Source organism: Mya arenaria, chromosome 15, assembly GCF_026914265.1.
Source record: "Mya arenaria isolate MELC-2E11 chromosome 15, ASM2691426v1".
NCBI lineage: Eukaryota > Metazoa > Mollusca > Bivalvia > Myida > Myidae > Mya > Mya arenaria.
Genome location: NC_069136.1, coordinates 16,385,712 through 16,402,204, shown reverse-complemented (window position 1 = coordinate 16,402,204; position 16,493 = coordinate 16,385,712). Strand labels below are relative to the sequence as shown.

The 16,493-nt window shown below is 36.9% G+C and overlaps 1 protein-coding gene across 2 annotated transcripts in view; it reads left to right on the top strand.

The window, feature by feature from the left end:
* Positions 1-16,493, top strand: part of LOC128219685 (uncharacterized) — a 120,879-nt gene that overhangs the window by 88,429 nt on the left and 15,957 nt on the right. For both annotated transcript variants that reach the window (XM_052927595.1, XM_052927594.1), the window contains 13 exons: positions 101-294; positions 1,429-1,788; positions 1,999-2,113; positions 3,197-3,274; positions 4,100-4,264; positions 5,338-5,538; positions 7,297-7,388; positions 8,476-8,542; positions 9,878-9,980; positions 10,580-10,656; positions 12,096-12,207; positions 13,730-13,883; positions 15,575-15,875. In XM_052927595.1, coding sequence (XP_052783555.1) covers positions 101-294; positions 1,429-1,788; positions 1,999-2,113; positions 3,197-3,274; positions 4,100-4,264; positions 5,338-5,538; positions 7,297-7,388; positions 8,476-8,542; positions 9,878-9,980; positions 10,580-10,656; positions 12,096-12,207; positions 13,730-13,883; positions 15,575-15,875 — 2,019 coding nt within the window. The remainder of the gene's footprint in view (positions 1-100; positions 295-1,428; positions 1,789-1,998; positions 2,114-3,196; positions 3,275-4,099; positions 4,265-5,337; positions 5,539-7,296; positions 7,389-8,475; positions 8,543-9,877; positions 9,981-10,579; positions 10,657-12,095; positions 12,208-13,729; positions 13,884-15,574; positions 15,876-16,493) is intronic.

The window sequence follows — 16,493 nt, the reverse complement described above, 5'->3', positions numbered from 1 at the left end:
AGTAAAATATCCTTTTTTACTGCTTTTATTTCACTGTTGAATTTCCATAATTCATGTCTGTTTGAAATATAGTTATTATTTAGAAGTGTCTGTGTTTAAGGGTCGAGTTTCAAACGGATTTGAGGGTTATGTGGAAATCGATTATGCAACCGGTTCATTGATTATTAACATCACGGAACAGCATAGCAATGAGGCTTTCGCGGATCTTGACGGTCTTTGCTCATTTGAGAGCTTCTTCAAAGACAGATCAGGATTAATTAAATCTACCAGTGATGGATTTATGGACGCATGGCAGTATGTGTTATTTTATATTTACATTGCACCGTATTCCCGTTTAATTTGATTCTTTGATTAGAATGATCAATACAAATCACTCTGTAAAAAATAATGGCTTTATCAGCATTATGGGGTATGACCATGGGTAATGACACTCGTTCTTGTGCGTCTAGGATGATATATTTACAGTGCTATTGCACTTTCTTCTGTTGATCCCATCCTGTAACATTCAATTTGGTCGTCCGGTTAGCGCATTCGCTTCTCACCAAGGCGACCCGGGTTTGATTCCCGGCCTGGGCGCATGTGAGTTTGGTTAGTTGTCACCAAGCCGGACAAGTGTGTTTTCTCCGGGTACTCCGTTTTCCTCCACAACACAAGACCACACTCTCGCGCAATATCGTGCCAACGAGAGCGACTTAGTATAAGCTATCATAGTTTTCTTCACAATCGTTGTAAAATATGTAAAGTTAAACTAACATTCAATTCATAAATATTTGTCATTATGCGGTGAACAATATTTGTTAATGTATACTGACATTGGATGTTTTATATTGTTGCTTTATGGAAAATATGCCACATGCAATGCATTAGATTTAAACCACTTTTCGTAAATAACAAAGCATTTATTTCCAACTTTCAATTAATTATATATATAAATAGACATAAAAAAGTATATAGTGTTTCGTCTGCATGGCAACCCCGGGCCTATTTGGATGTTTCATTGCACTAATAGGATCCCTCATTTATTCACCTATTTTGAAAGGCTTGTAAATAATTTCGTTACTCAGTATATTATGAATATAAAACTATGGAATACAGGTTAAGCTTTCAGCCACGAATTTAAGGATACCTTCAGATAAATCAAGAAACTTATAAATCATTAACACTTCCATAAGGGATTATAACTATAATTGTCATACAGTCGAACCCCGTCTTTTCGAATTCGCTTTGCTCGAATTCCTCTTTGGCTCGAAATGGATGTTAAGGACTTTGGTTTTCTCTTCTGAAGGTAAGGTTTCCACTTGGCTCGAATATCCCGATGCTCGAGGTATTTTGGGTGGTCCCTGTGAATTCGAGCCAACCGGGTTCGACTGTAGTTAACTTAACATTATTCATATAATCACACTGACCTTTAAATTTGCATTGCTACAGGCTTGGCCCTCAAGAGAGTTTATATGATCCAAACACCTCCCCTACCCTGTACAGCTACAACGAGAACTACTTCAAATGCGGCTGTCCACAAGTTGGAGACATTCCCAATGAACCGGACTATGTTGAATATGCAGGACAATGGGTTATGGCAAATTTTACGAGCGGCGCAAAGTGCGATACGAGTTCTCCGTATGAAATTCAACACTCAGGAGAAGAATGGCTCCCTGTTAACGATAATCCGTTAATTCCGAGTGAAGTTAACTTTGAAAGTTATCTTATTGAAAATAATGGAACGTTTACCAGATACGTGTCGTGTGAATTCGAAGGATATAATGACACGCAAAGCTATGAGTTTAACTGGTACGTATAACAAGGCTTTGACGGTTACATTGCATAATTTATATTTGATGTAAGATTTTTTTTAAAAAGTCAGGAAGGCCGTGTAACCGCTTTGACCGTATTTGAATTTGTATTATATATACATGTTATGCTTTACTTTCATTTAAAATCAGTCAAAAAATAATTTTATCAATACCTAAATCACGTTCATTTCTTGTGGGATTTTGCAAGGTATGCGGATGGTCAGCAAGTAGCAGTTACACAGACACATTCCATTCCCAGCGAGACCTTATATAGTTCGTACAAAGCTACTTTCTCCGGCACTGGATGCGCTATCAACATAGAGGTTCGAATACATTAAGGGCAAATGTTAAGGTGTCCGACCAACAAATATGTGAATTTGGCATGCTAGGTGATCGTATACATTTTTGGTAATATTTGGAAGGGTTACTTGCAAGAAGGCGCTTTCGGTCTTGAAAAAATGCAAAATTGAATATTTGCGTCCGATCGCATTTCAAACAAAGCCATATAATGTACTCCGCAAACTGATTGAACTAGAATGTTTTGTTCATTTGGTCATAAACATAAAGTAACCAGAAGGCGATACCCTCTCAAATAATACACACATAATTCAGGATCACCAGGTATCAAAATCAAACATTAACCTAGCTATTCCAGATCTTAAATCGTCCAAGTTTATCTTTAATGTTAATATCGGAGAAAAAAGGAATAGAATACAACATTTCGGACTAAAAATGGTTAAAATTTTATTTGTGGATAATTCCCCCATTCCACCATTTTAAACTACATATATTCTGGTTCTGAGGGAGGGGCGAAAGTCAATAAGGTTACGCCTCAAAATTACGCCCCCTCAAATGTTAAATCATGGAACCGACTCTGCATGTTTAAGAAGCTGACAGGGAATAAGCTAAAATGTTGTTCGGGTACCTTAAACATTCCAAAAACAAATTGATAATGTGATCGTTTATTGCAACTAGAACATGCTTAATCTAACTATTCGGGTAATGTAAATTGCTTGTGACCCCCCGTGAATCTGTAAATATATTTATTTGGTTAATATGAATCCCAATATGTATTACTTTCGCATAGAATTCAATTGAAATTGTCATTTAAGGGCCTAGTTTAAGGAATGTTTGGCATGATTATCCCCTGCTGTGTAGCTCCTGCTAATTGCACTGGTCACAGTAGATGCCAATTTCATATGCATTTGTTTATTGGCTCAGGGTCATTTAGGGTCCACTTCTATAAAAAAAAACACTCCAAAACTGCACAGCAGGATACTTATAGAAGGCTTTAAATAAGCCTTTAACGATATGTTGCAGTACGCTGATTGACCAATGTTTGATGTTATTACGGGAATGGACTAATGAAAGATATATTTATAAATGTTAAATGATCTTATTCACAGTGGCAATGCGCAGTGACAGTGGTGGACGTTAACCAGACTGTACACACAATCTATAGCGACTCATCCAGAATTGTTAACGTAAGCATGTTTGAGTAGTTATAATGTTAGCGTAGTATGGTATCAACTAGTTTTTCCTAAGGGTGGTCGATGTTGATAGACGATAACCTCGGATAGATAACTCTGTCATCTTTAAGTATTTGTAACTGTGAGAGTTGTCTTTCCATATATTGGGCTTACTGATGTTAACTGAAATAATAATCATCGTATTTATCAGTGTGTGTATACCACGTGATAAATTACGTCATTTATGCTACGTCGGAAGGCAATATTTTGCTTAAAATAAAGACCTAAATCAAAGATAACTTTTCTTTTACTACATCATTTTAAATAAAACAAAGGGCAGTCTCTGCCGCTCAGAGAGTCCCATCTTCGTTTTATTGAAGGAGTTTGATATGATGAGGAGTTTCATCAAACACTTCGACAAACCTGTTTCAAAAATAATGTTTTGACGGCCGTATTGTAAAAACGTTTGTCGAAGTGTTTTAAGAAACTAAACTCTCAATCAAACTCTGGTTAAAAACCGAAGGCAGAGATCCGTAACCGACGTAGACTGAGCTATGTTTCATTTAAAATGGTGAAGAAATAATGAAGTTATCTTTGTTTAAAGTCTTCATTCGAAGCAAAATGTTGCCACTCGACGTAGCATTTATGACTAAATTTATCACGTGGTATATGCATCGTCAAAGTCGCAACAGTTACCTTTAGTAAAGTTTTCCAACGTCTCGTACCAACGAGAGTGACTTAGTATAAGTAAATTTCAATCGTTGTTGTAAAAATAGATGATGTTTTAAAATATCCTTATCCTTATCCGTTAAACCATTTTATGTTGTTGTTTTATTTTAGCTCGAAGATAAGACAGTTCATATGAGCCGAGGTGGAATCGGCTATATCACTGTTTCAATCAACGTAGCTCTTGTTTGTAACAACGGACAGACCTGTGGTCTCAATCTCAAAGTGTATGACCCTGAAGACTCACATGATTGTACAAACGCATCGATAGCCGTCAAGGTACGTGGTTTTTGAATTCAAGTTTATAATTGAATGACTAAGCTAGGCTTACTTTCGAAGAAGGGTAGGCGAAGGTTGATAATAATTTCATCAAACACAAAAAATCCTCTGAGCTTACACAGATAGCCGAAACAGCTTATCAGCACACCTAGGTGGTCATATTTTAGAGTATCTCTATTTTGCTTGCCAAAATCGCAATCTTTGAAAAGCAATATATATTTAGGGTTATAATCCGCTATTTTCGCAATATTATTAGTTTTGAGCAAATTTCGCTGACCATCCTCGGTGCGCTGTAGCCTCGTTATGACCACCATTGTATTCTGATAAGCTGCGTAGGTTATCTGTGGGGCTCAGAAGGGTTTTCATCTTTTATATGTTGGATGTAATTGGCAAATGGATCTGTTTGAATAGAACACTTTCCCTGTTTGTATTACTGTTTTCAAGTCATAGTTGTGTCGGCCACATACTCCATAACTAGGGCTTATCTGAATTATTCTGTTTTTAAAATGAATATATTTAATATTTCGCAGAAATCTATTTTTGGGGTCAGCGACTTTTTGTGTCACCATAGTTCAATATAAAGATTTAGATTCGGCTGTTTTAATTCAAAGAAAAAACAATACAGTCGAACCTCGTTGGCTCGAACTCCTATGGACCTTCGAAAATACCTCGAGCCTCCGAAAATTCGAGCCAAGCGGGAAAGTTTACCTTTAGTATAGTGAAATCGGCCCTTTCATCTAGTTCGAACCAACGAGGAATTCGACCCAAGCGACTTCGAGCCAACGGGTTTCGGCTGTATTTCTATAAACTTTAACGTTTTTTTTTAAAGTAATAAATGCTATGATTTATTGTCTGCGGTCTGCGTTTGAATGAAAATAAAACAACTATTCGCACAGATAATCTGCTCCCTACAATACATGACCCATAACAATTATGCAATAAAGTAGATTTGTACTTTATTTTAGTCTCATCTCATCTCATTAGGTATGTTCAATGTGTAAACCTTGATTACACTATTCAAATGGTCAATAAAATATACGATGTTTAGTAACTCAGCTTCTGTATCTTTTTAGCATGCTTCCATGTGCGGTGACATTATCTATGGTAGGTCATCTCTGCCAGCCAACTCAACAGTCCACGAGATTAAGATAGTTTCTAAGAACAACAACTGGTATCAATTGAAAGATACGTTCAAACTGAAGGTTAGAGTTGAACCTTTTGGACAGGTGGATTCATTCTTCGAAAACGACTGTGATATAGACAGTGAGATCCAGGTAATTATATCACGTTTCATTACTTTTTATGGTGTTCAGGGGCCGTGGTTACGAACAGTCTCAAGTCCAAGTCTAGACTCAGACTCAGAAAAGCATTTTGATAAAGGAAAAAAAAATCATATTTGTTTCATTTCTTTTACAAAAAAATAGGTAAATATTAGTGAAATATTCAAATAGCGATATGTTTCAGCAAATTTTACTATCAATGCCCTGATAAAAGGAAAATTATAATGAAATGAAGTTTTGCAATAATGCGTCTTGAGTCTGAACTCAGACTTAAGACTGTTCGTAATCACTGCCTCAGGGCAAAACCGTTACGTTGCACTATGAAAACAAGTTGTATACAAGTAAGGAATGATTTGCGGGATTGATGTCATTATCGGGGTATGAACGCAGTTGGGCTGGTTAAAGTGTGAAGTGTCCGAATTAACTGTCTAAAACGCTGATTTAAGTTTTTTCCGGGCCTGCTGACACAATACAAACAATGAGAAGATAAACAATTTTCAATTGTCATGTATATTGTTATGCGATTGGTGATCCGAACTTATCCGAAGATATTGCGTTCAGCGGATAATAATCGCCATGGCCAAAATGCAATTCATTTAAGAAATGGAAGTTGAGGTGTAAATATAAGAATGTATCATCAAAAATAGGATGACTTACCTGATAAGATGTCTGTGTATACCTCCACCATCTTGTAAAAATTAGCGCAATGTTACGATCACCAGCCCACCAATCTTCATATAAAAGTCTAAGCTTATGAGATGATGATGATGATGATGATGTTGATGATGATGATGATGGTCACCAGACTAAATCATTTGGTTTCCGTCATGTACATTCCAAACACAAATAGCACTTCCCCCTACAAAGGTAAAACAATCATAGTTTAAGGAATGTTTGGCATGATAATCCATGTTATGCATCTCTTGTTTATTGCACTGGTGTCACAGTAGGTTTGTTTTTAATCAGAGTAGCATTGACCTCTTAACACGTAGCAAATGTAGCAACAATGTGCCACTCATGGATATGTCGATAGGTTTGTTAAATTAAAGGTTTGAATACAAGTTGACATAGATTTAATCATGTTAGTATGTTGTTGGTTGTTTTCCCATTTTTAAAGAGCCTCGCCATCATTCCTAAATTACAAATTGATAACAAACACTGCTAAAGCCCTCGTATATGTGCTTGCCATTGTGAAAACAAGCATTATAAATATAATATTGAAATGACATGGCTCACGTCCGTGGTAAATTAAAAAGTTTAAACGAATTATAATATAAGAAAACAATTACAGAATCATCGGGAACTAAAAGCATACATGTTATGCACCAGTCCATTTTGACCAAGGCCTCCCAATAGCCGGGGAATAGCGGGGACTTTGACCTTAGGTCCTGCCAATCCCGTGTACAATCCCCTCCCTTAGGGAACACACTGCTGGTAAAATACCCACCAAATGCCCCCGCACCTCTGGGTCATACTAGGTTCGGCCCATTCCCCGCTGTTTTCGGAATGAAAACAAAACCACCGCATTCACTCGACCCTGCGGGGCTATCTGAAAGGGGTAAAACACGGGCAATTTCTCCCGCTATCCCCGGAATACCCCGGACCTGGGGGCCGTTGCTACAATTGACTGGTGCATTAATGATATATCTTAAACAGGAACATACTTACATACATTCATGTGGAGCCTTATCGGATTGAGTGAACATATCATCCGCGGATAAAGTAGTGAAAGCTATAATTCTCTTTTCGCAGGTGAAAGTGTGGGACAGCGCAGATGCTTCTTCTTGGATGGGGGCTGTTTGTTACTCCAATAATGACCCAAGGATTCTCACGTTCGACCAATTGTAAGTTTATAAATAGATGTGTATCTACTTTATGTGAGAACATTCTCGTTAAATAGATCACTTATAGCAGTGGTAATCCCTTTCAAAAGTTGACATCGATCAGTTTCATCACTGATATTAATCTGATGGGCTCTATATCTACATTGTGTTGCAGCAGTTTCCCGCTGCATTGCCCTGTCTGTCCTTTCGGAGTTCCATGCTGTGTATATTGAGTATGAGATAATCACGTCATGAGTGTCGATAAATATACCAATTTAGATTAAAACTTACTGGGTAGTCATACCCTGAAAAAATTTAATTGGAAAGATTCGCGAAATCTGTGAAAAGATTATAAGTATGAGAGTGTGAGATAGGTTCATCCCGACCCGATCGTACGGTGTTTTTCGGAAACGAGGTTTACAGAATTTTATCAGATCAACCTGCGCGAGCTTTGGGATGAACCTATCTTACACGAGCTCAGTTTAACAAAATATAGTAAAACATTGGATCTTCTTATCTGAGGTGGGAGAAAAATGTGTCGTAATTGACGTGATACATACGTTTTAAAGATTCAATGCACTGAACACGACGGTATCATTTTTTTTTAATTTTTAAACATTTTTTTCCTTGCAATTGTATTATCTGGTGTCAAGTTCATTTAAAGGCCTGGTTTAAAATGTTTGGCATGATAATCCCCTGCTGTGCATCTCCTGCTAATTGCACTGGTGTCACACTAGGGGCCAATATCCTGTGTATTCGTTTATTAGCTCAGGGCCATTTAGGGGCAATTTCTATAATGAAACTTCTAAAACTGCACAGCAGAATAAGAGGAATCAAGGCAAGTAGATTTAGATCAATAAACAGAGATTGTGTACTACACACAGTTTTTGTTTGTTTTATTTGTCTTGTGTTTTTTTTTTTGTGTGTGTGTGTGTTTTGTGTTGTTATTTTTTGGTTTTCTTTTTTTTTTTTTTTTTTTTTTTTTTGGGGGGGGGGGGGTCACTTATAGGCTTAAACTAGGCTTTTAAGAATACAACCTCTTCAATATGTCAATCGCAGTAATATAGACGAACAGTTTTTGACACTTTGTTACATTGATCTGTTTCAGGAAATACAGTATAATCCAGACAGTGGGATGGTTCACAATGTACAAGCACAAACACTTTCCTGTATCGGTAAGATATTTGATGCAAAGAAAAGTAGCGGCGAAATAAATATACTTCATTGAAATGGAATGATTATAGGACTCTTCCCCCAGCAGAGCTATTGAAAATGTGTCTTCTTACGGTTGTAAGCGGACCGTGCACGATAATTTAGAATAATCCCACTAGCCGGTACCGGCTAGTGGGATTATTCTAAATTATCGTGCACGGTCCGCTTACAACCGTAAGAAGACACATTTTCAATAGCTCCGCTTCAGAAAGGCCATAATAATAATATAATGTTTATATTTCGAAAACAAAAATATATTTATAAATCTGTATTTATTTATTTAGTAATGCATTCATTTGCTCACTAATATATGCAAAATACTTATCGCCGTATTAGTCAGATACAGTTACTCGTTGTTACTTCAAGATTGTCCTCTTACAGACGTAAAAAACCGTCTGCGTCCTAGCGAAACGGTTTCTTACGCCTGTAAGAGGAAAACGCGTACTGTATCTATTACATATTCGAAAAAAAAATATCATAAAACTGACGTGATATGTAGGGATTGGCTAGGTTTAAAAAAAAACAATATGGTGCTTTATAAGAGGGACATGTTGCTAATGGAGAAAGGCACACGTACTAAGCTGTGGAACTTGGCCATTATAAATTTAGCAAAAAAGATAGGTTTGGTTTTTGATTGATATTAGGTTTCAGCTGCCAACTTTTTGAAGTTTGAATGTATTTTTTATCATGCTTTTATCATATTTTATGAAAACAAAAGTAATAATTGACAGCTTTCTATGAGAGCAGAATGTGCCGATGCTGGTCTCCATGAGGTCATAAGGAGGCCTCTTTGTACGTTATGTACCACTCAGTTGTAACCATGGCCCCCATGTCCGGGGCTTTACCGGGCGGCATTTGGCGGGGATTTTACCCGGGCCTGGCTAAACCGATAGTCAAAGCCCCCCCCCCCCGGGGGGACGTGGTTACAAATGACTGGTACCATATACTATACTTAATTACAATGGCAATGTAGTCTATGGGGAAGAAAACATCCTTTGGGTATGTTTTTGTGAATTATTGGGTATTACAAATAAGCAATTGTAGCAATGTTTAAATACAATAAAAATGGAAAACGTTTCTTATTTAACTCCAACACTTTGAACCCATTTTTTAAACGTTATGGTAAAATATCGTTGAATCTTGGTTTACGCTGAAATAAATATGTAAGGACAGATGAAAGACACATGCACCCTGAAGAAACCAGTACTGTGTTATTTTTGAGAGGCCATGAGAAAGGACCTCTGTTAGGGCTCGAACCCACAACTAGGGTGACTCATTTTCGCTCTCTATGTCTTCAGGTCGAAATTGAGGTGGAGACTTGCATGGGAGGATTTGGGGCGTGTACTTGCGGGGCAACTGTCAGGGCTGGAAGGGATGTGTACACTATATCGCACTGTGGGGGTAAGTGTGAAAAAGCTATTTTAATTAATTATTTCCCCTCTTATGTTATGATCCTTAATGCTGCACCCCCACTGATTCATCGGTTAGAATTTTTTTTCTTGGAATGAGCCAATGTCTGCGTTGATATATCGAAACTAGTAATACAAGACATCTGACAAAAGATCAGATCGCAGTATTTCATATGAACGGTCGAAAATAAATATATTATGGTTTAAAGCACTACTAACGCTTTAAGAAAAATATAATTCTAAAACACTTGAGATCAGTTATATTGTGGCGTTAACTTTTATGAGTGAATCGAACAATAGCTACCAACATCAGCTGATTCTGAGACAAAAACTAAACAAAATGTCAAAATTGTCAATCTGTGAGAGTGCAGCTTTAACGCATGCATTACTGGGTGTTGACTGCCCTCGGGTATGTTTCTCGCTGAACAACCCGGCTATGTTCATGTGCGGTTACCTTAAGGGCTGGAAGTGATGTGCAATATTTGGCACAGTGTGCATTTGTTCGAACAATTACGTTGAATTTACTATTAACACTACTACCTATATGTTCATGTGTTCTGATGGCATGTATCTCAAATGTATTTTGTACAGGCGACCATATGAACAAAGCTTTGCAGTCGGAAGACAACGTTCTGAGTGTATGTGAAGAAAGGGGATATAGAAATACGGTAATTATTTGAAAATCGTTTTTGTCCTGTGCACCAACATTCTACGCTAATTCCAAGTCATAATCATTGTTAGCTCGCCCGCTTTTGTGTGTTTATTTTTGTATATATAAAGAAGGTATCATGAGAGCCAAACTGTTGTCGAAATCGGCGTTTGTCGTCGTCAAAGTGCAAAAATTGAAACTGTGGCTGGGACTAAAACACACGTTGCCAGAGACATTATCACCATCCACTGCAAGACAGATTATATAATTCTGGCTTTTATATATGCTACCAACATCAGCTGATTCTGAGATAGATATATATACATAAATCGAGGGAAAAAACGAAAAGGTGGTATCTCCTGTATTTAATACCACTTAGAACCTTTTCGCATTCACCCCCCCCCCCCCCCTCTCTCTCTCTCTCTACGTATATAATACTGCTCCTTGTTAGACTGATAATAAAGCAGGAAAACATTGATATAATTGTAATATTGTCAGCATCGCTTAATGGTTTAACACCGTTCTGTTTGAGTCCTTGTGGGCGTGAAGTTTTGTTGCTATTTTCATTGACTGTTCCGGTGTGGATTTGCACCCCACATAAACCAGAATGTTGTTTTATACTTAAGTGTATTTTTTGGCAATTTCGGTATCAAAGAGATATAACATTTCTCCCACCTCAGATAAGTGGATCCATTAATTTAACCATGCTAGAAATTCTTATCTTGCCCACGGGCGAAGATAAAATGCCCGTATGGAACTTCTTTTAATGGTCACCACATTGTAATTACCTCCCTTGTTGAAGACTGTCGTCTGTAGCGTCTGTTTGGTGCGCATCATGGAAACCTTGTCTTGTGGCAATATTTAGAACGCTAGTTTATTATTTCTCGCTTCAAATGTCACCAGAAAACAGTTTTCACGCACCTTTCAAGAAAAAATGCTTCACTCTTCTTAGAACTATTTAAAGACCGATCAGACAATTTACATACTCTGAATCACTGTGCGAATATCCATGACAACCACGAATTATCGCATATCCAAAGGCAATTATTTTCAATAAGCACAAAAGAGTTCCAGCAAAAAATACATTTTTACTTCATTTTGTTTAACTGAGATGGGATAAAAAGCATCTACCATAGCCGCTCGTGTAAGATAGGTTCATCCCGACCCTCGCGCAGTGTTTTGCGGAAACTCGGTAAACCTCGTTTCAGCAAAACACCCTACGCTCGGGTCGGAATGAACCTATTTTACACGAGCGGCCATGGAAGATACTTATGATATACAGTCATATGAAATAGAAGTGTTTACAGATCGAGGGTGAAAGCGAAAAGGTTCTATCTTCTTCTTTATTTAATGCCACTTAGAACGTTTTCGCATTCACAAGCCGAGGTGCATTACAGGGGAAAATAATTCGTACCTCAACATTAGCCAATGACTTTAACACTCGTTATTATATTTCAGATTTATCTTCCACACGGAACCACGGTAATGATTAGCTATGTGATGACACCTTGGTGGAACACAATGGATGTTATGATATTCCCATCGCCCGACGACGTTAACAACGTTGAAGGTAGGTAAACTGCCAACGGCAATGATGGTGCTAAATTAATTGCTTATTTTTATTAGTCAATTAAAATCTCATCAATACAACATGCATACATCACATAATAAATATACCTTAAAACAGGCATTGCCACTCAGTGTATGAGTTACAAGAGACTATAGCACACAAAAAAATAATAATATACATTACTTTTTCAACACCTAAAACTGATACACATATACAACATATCGTATTGCAGACATATTGGATACCATATATTTTTTGCAAAAGTAAGAAACTAGAAACCAATGCTACTCTTGTTCTAAAACTTAGTTAAATCAAACAAAAATAAATACAGAACATTTTGTTGATATTTATATTGGAAACTGCTTGAATGGATGACGTCACAAAATTTAACGAATTAACGGAGTATTGAAAAATGAATACCTGTTTAAATTAGTTATCGCATCGAAAGAAGAACATGTTTCAGCTTCGATTGATGGTGTGCAATAGTAGCGATATAACATCTTTTTCAGGCGTAAACATATCAACTCAAAAAGTGTACTGTCCCTTTCTATCACACCGGATAGGGCCTTGTGGTAAAATTAAGCGAACTGGAAAATTACATCTGGCAAGTCCCCTTGCCAGATGAGTCACGCGTATCAATGCGCCATTTCAAATTTGATTTACGGTATGGTTTATGAAAATAACATTATGACATTTCGAAATAAGCAATTAAATATTAAATTGCAAAAATCTTTTACCCTGAAAATGAAAAACGAGTAAATTCTAAAAAAAATAACAGGATCTATTACCGACATTAATATAAGATTAATGCGCGATATAACGTCAGTAAACATCGTTGCACGCAGTTTTTGGTAAAATGTACAAAATTGCGGTATTTTATTCATTCGATGTCGACTAGCCTCGTAACCAGCAAAAGAGTGTGCTATCGTCCGTACCGGAAACACATGTTATATATAAGAAGCGCTTCTTGTTACTGGTCTGCGAAATTTCTTTGAATTATACACGTGAAAAGCCGTTGTGTCGTGATCATCGTTCGAACAACATTACTCAACCGTTTAATGAATTCTTAGTCGAAAATTGCATTTATGTTAGTGTCATATTTGCATTACTTTGCTATAACTGTTTGAGGTTTGACGTTTGATAAGTAAGTTAACGCTTTGTATCACATGTTAAGTTTAAGTAAGATTATGACAATATAACTACGTGTCTTAACGGATTGGCAAAATGGAGACCCTTGGTTGTTTTTAGAAAATGGTTCCAATGTATACATGGCGTGAGAGTGGTCTAGTTGTATAGCTGTCCGCCTCTCACCGAAGTTGTTGTTAGTGCAAACCCCACCAGGGGTACTTTTCTCTTATGGCCTCACAAAGGATACCGGTACTGGTTTCTGCCCAGGAGACGTAATCGAGAGTGATTCATATAAACTATCAGCTTTCGTCATAATCGAACTAAAATAAATTAGAATACTGGTATAATTAATGACCTGTATACATGATGTGTTTTTTTAAATTAACGCTTCAAGGTCTGTGTGGCAATTTCAACGGCGAATGGCAGGACGATTGGCAAGCACCAGATGGATCGACGGCAGGCACGCCCTTCTCCGACTATGTTGACCCCTGGGAAGAGTGGTTTGCGGGAAGAGACCCAGAGCCCAATGCTTTCCTGGACGCCTGGATGTAAGTGTCAAACTCGCATTAAACAATTTCACACAATTACACGAAGTATACGTGTATACTCGGTGTGTGTATACCACGTGATGAATTGCGTCATAAATGCTACATCGGAAGGCAATATTTTGATTCGAATGAAGACTTAAACAAAGATAACTTCACTATTTCCTCAACCTTTTAAATGAAACACTTACGGAGCCCCACCTTCGGTCATTACCAGAGTTTGATTGAGAGTTTAGTTTCTCAAAACACTTCTACAAACCTTTTAACAAAACGGCCGTCTGACAGAGCAATTTCAAAGATTTTTTTTTGAAACAGGTTTGTCGAAGTTTTTTTTTTTAAATAATCACCTTATCAAACTCCGGACATCAAACAAAGGCGGGGCTTTTAAAGGGGTATGGACTGCCCTTTGTTTCATTTAAAATGGTGTAGTAAACGGACATATATCTTTGTTTTTAGTTCTCATTTTAAGCAAAATGTTGCCTTTCTGCGTAGCATATATGGCGTAATTTATCACGTGATATACGCACAAGGTACACTGTAACCTAGAACCTTCTTTACAATTCTTTCAAAATCTTATTTCAATACTGTTTTCATGGTCATTAAAAGATCATGGTCATTAAAAGATCGATTGATTCCCTTGGGAAATGTGTGTAACGGTTTAATTCTTCAGTGAATACTAGGTATCACAATACTTGGATGTGTCTGTATTAAAGTGACTCTCTATTTAAAATCAATACATACAGATGTATGACAAACATAAATTTTGAGTGATAAACCTTCAACCACTTACTAAATAATGCATTTACGGAAGATATTAATAACTGATAACAAGATTGTAACCGTGTATTGAATAGATAAAATATTTAATGATTGGTGAGTGCTAAAATATTTACAGTGATCAACTATCATCTCATAAGGTAGAAATACCGTGTTTTCTGCACATTTCAAATTTTACACGGTTTCCTTCATAAGAACCATTATTTCGATGCTTATTAATCTTTTTCAGTAAATTAAACATCTGTATGTGTGGTATATTGTTGTTGTTGTTTATTTTAATGCATTTTATGGTTAACTCATGTGTTAAAAACTGATAAAAGATATTAAACTTTGTTAAATTATAATAGCTACGTGGCAGCAAACTCCCTAATTAAAAAAGCGCCAAAATTGCGCTTAGTGTTTTATACAAAAGTTATATGCTTTTTATTAATCGATAAAGTTAAATGAGTAAAATATAAAAATACGATTGAATATAAAATACAAAATGGCTTATATCAAGAATTACCTTTATCACGCCCTCACCATAAATGACGCGACGCCGTTAGTCCATGACTGGTCAGGCGGTGAACCCATATTTTCCATATTTGGTCACCAAATTAATATCGTACCAAAATGGCGTCTGGTTTCCAATTCCGATGAATAAATGAAACATTTAAACATGTAAACAGGTTGTCGACGTGATATTTACGTTACGGAGTTAGTAGGTGACTCGATATGAGATTTACGGGGCGCAGGAAACCGAATTCTGATTCGAACTTCGCTCTCACCGGATATGGTTTCCTTTCCCCCGTGTATCCCATATCGGATCACGTACTAACCACGTGACTTATAATGGCGTTTTAGACATGCCGACCATGCATGTATATACATATTAATGACAACTAGTGTACATCGATTGTTGTTTTTTTTGCTGTAAGCGTTCCCGTTCCATTGGCAACCGATGCTGGATACGAAACCCTGCCGAACCTCGAACCGTGGGACGACAACGAAAATCTATGCATTTGTCCAAAAACGTCAGGGCAAGTTGGTGAACCTTTGTGCAGTAAGAGGGAAGATAAAACGTGTATTAACCGGCCTTCGAGTGCGACCCGTAAGTGCAGCAAAGAGTTGCAATTAGCAGATAACAGGAGAAAAAGATCGGTCGAAGAGGACTACGATGTTAAGGCCAGACTCCTGCAACATCTGGAGCTAAGACAGAAAAATACTAAACGTTTTAAGGTAGATAATATAATAAATTGCTATAAGTAGTAGTTAGATGACATGGAGTGAATTATTAACTATTAAGAATGGGTGGAGTGAGCATAACGAACAAGTCCTTAGACTACAACATTATTGGCTGATACATTTTCGACGCAAAATGTGTGTATCGGATGACTGCCAGGAGGCGGACTTTTAAACACGACTTTTGAACGTTGAAATTCTTAATGATAAAGTCTACTACTTAATGGTTGCTTATCTGCAATCTCATTGGTTGTTTTCTCAGCAAAAGTGTTGTATAAACCTTTGAAAAATTTGAAATGAGTACTAGCAAGAACTAGCAATGTATGTGTATAGAGTCTGTTTGTGTTCATATTCGTATGAAATGTAAAGAAATTGCTTAAAGCTGCAATATCACAGATTAATTTTTTGTTATTGCTTGTACTCGAACTAGCCAATTTTTACGAAAATGCATGGAAACCAGTTATATTAGACTGCTGACAAAAACTCAGACCGCTGTTTTAAATGTTTAAGTTAAAACAAATAATGATTTATGCATTTTTCTTAAACCTTTAGTAGCGTTTAAGCCATAAAACATTAATTTTCAAACGGAAATATGAAAATCTGCGATCAGATCTT